At 34.2% G+C, this 11,258-nt stretch overlaps 1 protein-coding gene across 3 annotated transcripts in view; it reads left to right on the top strand.

Annotated features, from left to right (window-relative positions):
• Window positions 1–11,258, top strand: part of Rpgr (retinitis pigmentosa GTPase regulator) — a 54,951-nt gene that overhangs the window by 17,492 nt on the left and 26,201 nt on the right. For all 3 annotated transcript variants that reach the window (XM_010636204.3, XM_010636203.3, XM_033760307.1), the window contains exons 8-11: window positions 1,562–1,717; window positions 5,269–5,393; window positions 8,566–8,751; window positions 9,997–10,159. In XM_010636204.3, the coding sequence (XP_010634506.1) occupies window positions 1,562–1,717; window positions 5,269–5,393; window positions 8,566–8,751; window positions 9,997–10,159 (630 nt within the window). The remainder of the gene's footprint in view (window positions 1–1,561; window positions 1,718–5,268; window positions 5,394–8,565; window positions 8,752–9,996; window positions 10,160–11,258) is intronic.

The following is an 11,258-nucleotide window of genomic DNA, read 5'->3' as shown; positions in this document are numbered from 1 at the left end:
GATAATGTATCTTAATTTCTCCAAGTTATGTTTGAACAAACTTGAGCTCTCTACAGGGCAGTATGTTAATTAGTCCTAAAATCAAATATGTTCCGTGAAATTATAGTGATATTGATCTGAAGCCAATTAATCGAATCTGTTTTCCTAATGAGGATTTTATGTTAACATTAAATTACATTGTTAAATGTCACAGTGGGGTTATGGCCAAAAAATATACTGCATATATATATATATATATATATACATAATATTCTTAGATAAAAGAGTCTTGGGTTATTTAAAAAAATAGAAAATGCTGTCATTAATCACTCAAGCACCTGAAAGTGAACCTAACAAAACTTTATCATATTATAAAACTTTTGTAATGTGATCCAGGCTACCTAAATAACTTCATTTCACAGGCTACTATTAGATAGTGCAAGAGGTATGTTGGTCAGCTACAGATAGATAATTATTTTAATTGACCCAACATTCTACTATTAAAGTTGGACATTTAGAACTGGAAATATGTTATGTGATTACTAATTAAGAGATGTTATTTTTATATTAAAATAAAAGATCTGTTCACTATTACTTCACTGTGGCTTCATATCCTTTGTGTAACATATTTAAGTATCATCTTTATTTTATAAAGCAAGCATTCTTATTAGATAGAAAAATATAAAACTATTTGACAATAGACAGTTATGTGCCCTCATTGTCAGAATTAAATAAATTGAATAGATAACTACTTTTTAGAGAAAATGTTCTTTACAGCTGTTTTCAAATCTGCCTGAATGTTTTATCTTGTAATCTTATTAGATAGGGATTGTAACATCAAAGAGTCTAAGTAACTTGTCTACTTGCCACAGCTAGTAATAACGTTATTTTGTGTTCTAGAATTTTGTGAAATTCTTGCTCTTTTCCCCGTAGCACTAAATTAAGGAAAAGATCAACACTGTATTCCCTAATATATTGACAAGGAAATTTGTATATAAAAGAACTTTTTTGTCATCACTTATGTATCCTATTTTTGTGTTATTCCATTTGTAGAAAATATATGAGGTAATATTGATGGAGTTACTGGAGGTTTTTTAGAATCATGTCAAAAATATTAATATAGAGGAATGCTTTTCCCTTTTCATTAGTATTGCACATCCTAGTAAATGAACTTTCCTTGTGAATAAATCTAGCATATCCATCATGAGTGTTAATTCTCATGCACATTGTTTTCTGAAGTATTTTATAAAATAGATTAAGCTACCTTTAAAAGTAAGTTCTTTTTTTTGGTGGGAGACACTATTGACTTTCTTATTTGTGATAGTGAAAGGAAATAGCTAATGACATACTTTTTGAGCTGATGTGGTGAAATTTGGCCCATGCTATAATTTTGTACCTCTTCGTTTTTCTCTTTTTACATTATTGAAAAAATTTATACTTCAGTTTTAGAATTCTCATATAGGATAGCTGTTTATTTCAGAGACAATTATCCTTTGTCATAAAAATGGTCACAACTTTTTTAGATATGATGGTGATAATATCTCCTTTTGTGTAATCCTTTTCTTATATTTATGCCTTTCAGAGAAAGCTGTGTATGCTTTTGGGCTGGGACAGTTTGGTCAGCTAGGCCTTGGCACTTTTCTTTTTGCAACATCAGAACCTAAAGTCATTGAACAAATTAAGGATCAGAAAATAACTTATATTTCCTGTGGAGAAAATCACACAGCTTTGATAACAGGTATGGATTAAATTTTCTGTTTTATATTGGTAGTACTGGGTATATTGTTTTACAAAATAATATATTGAATTAATGTATCTAACTAAAGGGATTAATAACTGAGAAAAACGTAATCCTTTGATTAGTATTCCAAAGTATAAAGCTGTAAACTCCTTTTTACTATTTTAAATAGTGGGGCCTGGAGGTACGGCTCAGTGGCAAAATGTGTACTTAGTATAGGTGAGGCCTTGGGTTTAATCCCCAACACCAAAAAATAAGCCATCCAAAGATTTTGAATCTCAAAATAGGACACTGATACCAGAAGCTGGAATTCTCTTGAAATTACATTAGTGTGGAGGCTTTTAAGCGTACTCAAGCCAGGGGGAGACATCCCACAAGAAAGAACTTATGTTACAATATTCTTTCTGTTTTAATCTGACAGAGCTACATTCACGCTGAATAAATTAAGATGCTTTTGCCATCAGGAGGTGTTTTAAGCATTGTCATCTTTCTTCTCTTTCCACTTCAAAGGTCACTAAGTGAATATATCACCCACTCTGTGACTTCTCCTTTATCCAAGGAGATGTTCCCTTGGGCCTTCTTCTCAACTTCAGAAGGAAGACTCAAGAAAATTCTTCCCTATAATGTTTCAATAACTTACCTGTAGATAATTGATATACTCCACAGATTTAAATAGTTTTTAATAAAAGGCTCTGTAATTTTCCTATTTTTACCTAAAAATGAAGTAAAGCATCAGAAATTCAGATAAATTTCTGCTTTTCTCCTTTCTAAAAAAAACTGTTAAAAGGGAGCTCATCTAATAGTATCGAGTTAGAGAAAGTGGGAATCAGCAAGTACAAGCAAGGTACACAGTTCCTTCTTCCCCACAGAACCACAGAACAGTTCAGAGGGGAAAACCTATGTGAAGTATCAGTGTTACTGTTAATGTAGAATGAAGTAGCACTATGTAGAGTGAAGAAGTATTCATTCACTTGTTTCTTGAGAGTTGTTTGTATGTATCCTTCACTGTGGAATTCTAGCCCGTTGCTTTGTCTTAGTGCCATTTTCATCTGCTTTAAATTGCCATTAATAGCAAATATAGTCAGTACACATTTTTGTATTATCTGACATACAAAAAGATCTTAGTTAAATTTTCATAGAGTCATTCCTCCTAATAAAGAGCCCAAATAATTGAATATTAACTTTGACTTTTTACTCATATATCCTCCTAGGGGACACCTCTTATGGATTTTTTTTCTTTTAAGACTGATGAGAGGTATGTAGTGAGTTGTCTGTACAGTTTCTTATTCTAGCCAGTGGCTCATATTTCAAAAAGCTCTCGGGTTGGAAGTGCAATCAGGCAGCTTGGATCAGAGTTCATTTTTTTAGACAGACATAAACTAAATTAGAAAAGCAGATCTTAGAAAGCAATTTTAGGTGAAGAAAATCAAGGAGAAAATTGATAAGGAATATATACAAAGGAAGTAAATATCTAATAGAATTATAAAACTCTAAATTAAGAGTCTAAATATTGGGTATCACTTTTTATATGGAATCTTTATTTTTGTAAATTTTTAAACTTATCACCTTACTGAATTGTTATTTTCAATAATTTTTAAATTAATTCTTGTGAATTTTCTCAGTATGCAGTCACTTTGCTTTCTTAAACCAGAAATTCCCAAATGTGACCTAATCATTGAAATCATTCATCTGGCTTCTTGCTACTCTTAAGATGGAGTTCAGAAATTCATAATCTGAACTAATGTATTTCTCTGTGATTAGGGTTCTGTCTTACTTGTTTAGACTCATCTCATACCACTCTCCCTTTCATGCTCTAGGCTCATTGACTGACTTTCAGCTTCTTTCCTGAGCCATGTTTACTGTTGACTCAGGGAACTTCTACGTATATACTGCTGATTCTTCTTATAAGTAAACCCTGTGCATCCTTCAGGTTTCAGTTTGAAAGCCTGCCCTAATCCCCAGACTAGAAGGAAGTCCTCCTGCCCATATTAGCATCTATTGTTTCTATTTCCGTGGCCCACTATCTATTTTGAGATGTGTAGCATGTAAGGGAGGGGCTTGATAAAAAGAGTGAGGATTCAGAATAGCTACTATGGTAGTGGGCAAAAGGGTTAACTGGAAAAAAGTGACAAGATTACTCATCATCATGGGTTCAGCTATACCATGGATCCAGTTATTGGTATAAAGACTAGTCATTGTGGTTAGCTGGATTATACTTCCTTAAGCAGTATTCTGCAGCTCAGGAGCCAGATTAGTGAAAGAGACAGATTGGTCTAAGTCAGTAGTTCTCTATAACTGGTACTTTTGTTCCCCCAAGAGATGCTTGTGAAATCTGGAAACAGTTTTGATTGTCACAGCTCAAGGAAAGGGGATGTTATTCTATGGGCATGTGGTGGATAGGGACCAAGGATGTTGGTAAACATATTACAGTGCATAGAACGGACCCAACACAAGCAAAAATTACGTAGTCCCAAATGTCAATAATGTTGCCTTGGTTAGTTTTCTCAATGCTGAAACAAAATACCCACCCAAAGTTAAAGGAGGAAGTTTATTTCAGCTCACAGTTTATAGAGGTTTCAGTTCATAGTCGGCTGGTTCCAAGGCAGCGTGGCATGGCAGAAGGGCACCACAGTGGATAAATAATTCATGGTGTGGCACACAGAGGGCAATGAGCACCAAGCAGCAAGCCTGCATTCTTTCTATCCCTTTATATTCCATTCACACTAAAGCCAATTGATTGGTTCCACTCATACCTAGGGTAGGGCTTCCATTACCCACATCTTTAATCCATGTTCACACACCCTAATCCAGCCACCATCGAAGCTTCCCACCTATGACTATATCAGGGGAGATGATATGACTTTGCGCGGAGATCTAGATATAAGCCATAACAAGTGCTGAAGTTGAGAGACTCTGATCCATCAATTACCTGAGGAAAGAAGAAAATAGATTGTGTTGGCATAGAGGGGAGTCAGAATATAAGCATCTGTTTCCCTTTGATAATATGTATATCAAGGATTCTGTGTTGTATTGCTGCTTCCAGGTTTAGTGCTTTATTCTCAGAGTTAATCTATTGCCTACTGTTAAGTTGTTTTTTTTTTTAGAACCACTCAGCTAAATCCCCAGCCCTACTGTTATTTTTTAAAATTAATTTTATTGGTACATTTAAGGTATACAATATAATGACATTCATCATTGGAAATTTGCACCTTTACATGATCCATCTTGGTTCTTATTTTTTTCCCATTCCCCTGCGCTCCCTTCAACCCCTCCCTTCGCTTCCATCCCTTCCTATGTACACAGACTGTTTCCATTTTTTCATTTTCTCATACTAATTCCATTCCCTTCTTTCCTTTTCCCTATCCTTCCCATTTCCTGCCTACTGTTATTTGTAAGACCATAGAGAGTGTGGATCAGTGGATTAGAGTGAATTCAATATAGAATTGGATGGAAAAATTATTAATTGAAATATAAATTTATTTATTGGTTTACAAATAGAGATAAAAGTAACACTTTTATAATTATCTTTTTCTTTTTTTCTTGCATTTTAGATATAGGCTTTATGTATACTTTTGGAGATGGCCGGCATGGAAAATTAGGACTTGGACTAGAGAATTTTACCAATCAATTCTTTCCCATTGTGTGCTGTGAATTCTTGAGATTTACAGTTCAATTGGTAAGGGTATCACATTCTTGTTTGTACATTTTCATATTTCTGTTTTGAGTCAGTATATCAGAAAATAAGTTTTTATGTTTGAAAGAATATCATGATATATATAATCAATTTAATTAATTTTCTAAGAGCCACATGTTAGATATTATATCACTGTGAAAAATTTGTTCCTTTCTAACTTTTCTCTTTTAATATATTCCTTTTTGGGCTAGGGATTTAGCTCAGGGTGCCTCCACCTTCTTGGCAAGCACAAGGTCCCGAGTTTCCCAAATCTTAACTCTTATGATTCTCATGTTTTTTGAAAGCCAGACGGTGCCATGCCTGTAAAATTTTTTTAAAAATATGTTTTATTGGCTAAATAATGAACTCACTGAGAATGAAATTATGAAAACAGTACCTTTTATAATAGCAACAAGAAAAATTAAATACTTAGGAATTAACCTAACCAAGGAAGTAAAAGACCCCTATAACAAAAACTATGGTACTCTAAAAAAAAAGATCAAAGAGAACATCAGAAAGTGGAACAATTTCCTCAGTTCCTGGATAGGCAGAGCACTAATGCAGTTCCAATCAAAATACCAACCACATTCCTTACAGATCTTGAGAAAGTAATCCTAAAATTTATATAGAACCAGAAGAGGCCGAGAATACCAAAACCAGTTTTGGGCAACAAGAACAAAGCAAAAGCCACCACAATCCCAGATTTGAAGTTACATTACAAAGCTACAGTGAAACAAACAGCATGGTACTAACACAGAAACAGACATGTGGATCAATGGAATAGATTAATGGATGCAGAAACATGCAGTTATCCAATCTTTGACAATGAGGCTGAAAACACACTGGAAGAAAGACAGCCTTTTATAAAAATTGTGCTGAGAAAATTGGCTCTCCAGCCTCAGAAAATTGAGTCTAGATCACAGTGTACTAAACTAAAATCAAAATAGATCAGAGATCTAAAAGCTAAAACAAATACTTAATCTGCTGGAAAATAATATAGGTTAAACTCTTGAAGACATAATCATAGGCATAGGCAAGGACTTGCTGAACAGAGCCTCAAGTGCACAAGCATTAACTTCAAGGATCAACAAATGGGGTCACATCAAATTTAAAAGCTTCTGCACAGCAAACAAAACAACCAGTACAGTGAAGAAACAGCCTGCAGAATGGGAAAAAAATTACCAGCATTTTCTTGGACAGAAGATGAATATCTAGAATATATGAACTAAAAAAATTAGACCCCTCAAAATAAAAGATGCAGTCAAAAAGTAGGTAACAGAAATGAGTAGATACTTATCAGAAGAAAAAGAAATATAAATAGCCATTATACATAAAAAATATTCAGTATCTCTGGCCATTAGTCAGATGCAAATTAAAACAGCACTGAGTTTCTATTTTACTCCAGAAAGAATAGAGGTCATCAAGAAATCAAATGATAACAAATGCTGGCAAAGCTATGGGGGAAAAGGAACTCTTCTGCATTGTTGGTGGTACTATAGACTAGTACAACCAATATGGAAATCGGAATGGATGTTGCTCGAAAACTAAAAATAGAAGACAGGCATGGTTGCACATGCTTGTGATCCCAGTACTTGGTAGCTGAGGCAGGAGAATTGCCGTGAGTTTAAGGCCAGCCTGAACCACATAGCAAGACCTTGTGTCAAAAAGCAAACAAAATACCCTAAAATAGAAATTCTATTAGATTCAGCACTTCTTATTCACCTTCTAGGTATCTTCCTGAAAGAGTTAAATATAATTATATTACAGTGATACATGAATAACTATGTTTATCGCCATAAAACACATAATAGCTAAATCTTGGAATTAGCCTATATGTCTATCAAGAGGTGAATTAATACAGAAAATTTAGTATTTATACACAATGGAGCACTACTCTGCCATGAAAAGGATATATTTGATTCATTTATAGGAAAACGATATACCTTGAGACCATAATGTTAAATGAAATTAATCAGACACAAACTTTTTTAAGGTACAACTGTACAGCTTTTAATCATAGAAAAGAGATATATAATTATAATATAGACACAAAGAAACCAAATATTGATGTGCAGTAAACATGTACTAAATGCAACTTCTGTTCATTTATTTGACAACTGCTTAAGGAAAGCCTGCTGTGTGCAAGAGAATGGACAAAGTAGGCATAAAAAATATTCAGCAATGAAAAAAATGACCAACCAAGTCCTCATTCATTAAGGTTATAGTCTTTAAAATTTTTCTTTTTGAGACATGGTCTCACTATGTAGCCTAGGCTTGCCTTGAACTTCCTGTTTAGCCCAGACTGGCCTTGAACTCATGGTCTTCCTATCTCCGTCTCCTGAATGCTGGGATTGTAGACATGTGCTACCATGCCCAGCTCTTCATTGGGCTTATAGTATTATGCGGATAATCATTTTACAAAGTTATAAAATATGTAGGTAAATTTTAAATTTGAAAATGCTATAAAGGAAAGGTGCAGAAAATGCTCTACTTATACCACCAGGTAGAACACTAAATAGTGGCTAGAATTTGTATATTAAAAATACTCTAGGGTTTTTTTTTTAGCACTTCCTGGAAATCCATTTATTTTTCAAAATTCTTTAGAGGTTTATTTCATTTTTCATTGCTTCATCATCATACATACTTACATTTTCCCCTAAAGACTTTTAAGCATTAAATTTAGAAAATGTTCAAGTAACAAAAACAGCTTTAATTTTCCCAAAAGACTGATTTATCTTTGGATCATCTTTTTTTCCCAGTAGAGCTCTGAACTGTTATTTCAAGTTTTTAGTGTTGCACACTTATTAAAATATAACATTTTCTAATTTGTAAGGAGACATGAAATATAAGAAATTTCTTCTCTGTATTATATTAAGTTGAATGCAAATAGTAGATTAAACCTGTTCTAACTTTTTATCATAATGTTTAAAGATTATGTATTTTAATTCATATGTGTGTATGGAGTGAGAGAAAGATGTGGGGGAGAGGGAGAGAGAAGAGCAGGAGGGCAGAGAAGCAGGGAGGAGAAGAAAAAGAACAGAGAAGAGATAATTTATGAGTAAATCTAGGAAGTCTACCTGTAAGTAAAAGTAAGCGTGGTAGATGATCTGATAACTGTTAAAAATCCATTTGTGTTTGATGCCTGTCAATTAATTTTTTTTATTTATGCTTATAGGTTGCTTGTGGTGGATGTCAAACACTAGTTTTTGCCTCTCCACGCATTGATGAGGTGGGAGAAAGTGACTTCAGTGAAACAAATGATTTTTGCCTACCTGCAGTTACTTTGCTGCCCTCTGACAATCTGACCTCAGGAAATGTACTGCATAGAACTTTGGCAGCACGTTTGCGCCGAAGAGAGCGGGTACAGTCATGTCCTATATAATAGGGTGATCTAGAATTGCAAAGAAAATGTGAAGAAAAACTTCTGTCTTTTTAAATCAAAGAAGTATGTTTTCAGCTATGATTGCTAATAAAGTAATTATAGTTGAAGGCTTTTTAAACTTTTAGAGGGAATTCAGAGTGACGTTATTAAAAGCACAAAAAGTGCAGAGTTTACATTTTCATGGTGACCTTGACTTGTAGACAGTGATACTGTATAAAGCATCATATGCCACTGCCTGCCTCACAAGTGCAAGGTTCTGAGTTCGATCCCCAGTACCAAAAAAATAAACAAAGTCCTTTTATAGGCCCTATTTATTACCTGAGAGTGACTATTGTTTTTTCAACTGTGTATGGATTGATTTCTCATCTAACTTTTTACATACTTTCTGTTATTGTAGTAGGACATCTGACATGAGATCTACCCATGGAGCAGATTTTAAATTGAACAATATAGTATTGTTAATACAGGCACGATTTTATGTTGTATAGTAGGTTCCTAGGACATAATCATGCCTAATGCTATATTCTTTTATCTTTTAGTTAGGCCTCAAGAGCAGTGGAAGGTTATATACCATAAGCAGTGAAACATGGAGAACAAATAAGGACTCAGTTTGAGAGGACAATTCTCAATTAAATTTAGAGATTCTCCTTCTGTACTTTAAAGTTACAATTTCAGTGACACCTTTTTTTAAAAAAAGAAAATGCTAAATAATATTGAAAAGAGACATACCTTTTTTGAAAATTACTTTGAATTCTAAAACTCATTCCTTTTCAAGTAAAAAGGCTACCTCTGGCTTTTTACTATGAAAAGGAAAATTCTGTTTTACAGAGAAACTGCACACACACTTATTCTCCAACATGGGAAAACCAGTTTAGAGTAAGATACAGAGACAACAGAACAAAACATTTTTTAATTCTTTGAGATTATTAAGAAATAAGAACTAGGCATGGTTGTGCAAGCCTGTAATTGTGGCACTCTGGGAGGCTGAGGCAGGACAATTACTAGCCTGGGCAACTTAGTGACACAGCAAGACCTTGTCTCAAAAATAGGCTAGGGATGTATCTCAGTGTAAAGGTCACAAAAAGAAAAAGAAAGAGTATTTGTGAAATGTTGGCAGACTTTGAAGTCTTTCTTCTCATACTTATTTTTGAAACTGCATGGAAATTTATGTCATTGTTGTATGTAATTTCATCTGACAGTTTATTTAACCTATTTGTTTTAAAGGAGAGATCCCCAGATCCTATGCAAATGATGCGAACCCTACCTGCATTAGAGGGGACTGCCACAGTACCTGCTTCTTTTTCCCCTGCTTTAGTCCCTTTCAGTTTGTCTGTGAGTAACCTCTCAAAGAAAAGCACTTTTGACCCCATGGAACCACTTGAGCCAGGTAATATTTCCTACCTTGCCTACTTCCAGGAGAAATGTGTGTTTTATTCCCTATTACTTTCATGTTTATCTTGAGTCTTTTCCAGTTCATTACATTGTCTTCTCCCTAATAAGAGCTTGACATCTCTCATTTGAATTCATGTCCAGGAATATTCTTATGAAAAAGAAAGCACTGTCAGTGGCCCCAAGAGTGACATGTAACCACAACAGCATGTCTGTTTATACAGTAATGATTAATATTTATAGAATCTTCCTTTATATTACCTTCTTTAAGCCCTGAAGCAACTCCATGAAATAAGTGGGAAATATAGTCTTCATTTTACAAATGAGAAAAGCAAGACTAAGAGATTGAGTGACGTGCCTAAGGTCACTTAGCTAATAAATCAAGTGGATCTGTATTTGCAGATTTTCTGGGACTATGTGAAAGTCCATACTTTGGTAGTAATGCGTAGTGGTTCAAATTATGATATATGCAGTTCACCTGATCTGGGCTTGCATCCAGCTCTTGACTGTTACTATGTGGCTGACTTAATCTAAGCCTCATCTTCCTTATCTTTGAAACGGGTCTATTAATGCCTGCTTCAGAGCGTGATTGTAAACATTCAGTGAGATCAGGCATGAAAAGTACTTAGCATTGAGCTCAGCACCTCTAAAAAACCCTTAATAAATATGATTATTAACACCTCTACCTCATTGCCTGTTAAATACAGATTTCATGATTTAAATTGTAATCCCACCTCTTATTATACATCTCTACTACATAATATTGTTTACAGATGTTGGTGGACCTTAGTGGTATCTATATTTTACTGAAGGATATGTGCTTGGATGATAGGTGCAGGACAAGAAGACAGAGCCATGAGATCAGAAGAAATAGTAGGTTTGGAATTAAGATAAACCTGAGCATCAAGGATTAAGACCTGTGGCACAGATCATTTTTAACATGTTCGTGATCAGGAAACTATGTAAAAGGTTGAAATAGCAAAGAACTGGGAACTTAGGCAAGAGAAAGCCACAGGAACTGAATATTAAATATAAATATTTTCCTGCATCTGACCCACAGATTTTGTATAGTTCCTTTTTTTTCTTTTTCTTTTTTT

The sequence above is a fragment of the Fukomys damarensis genome, unplaced genomic scaffold, assembly GCF_012274545.1.
Source record: "Fukomys damarensis isolate Sample0158 unplaced genomic scaffold, DMR_v1.0_HiC HiC_scaffold_39, whole genome shotgun sequence".
In the NCBI taxonomy this organism is placed as follows: Eukaryota; Metazoa; Chordata; class Mammalia; order Rodentia; family Bathyergidae; genus Fukomys; species Fukomys damarensis.
This window is presented reverse-complemented; position numbering and strand designations above follow the sequence as displayed.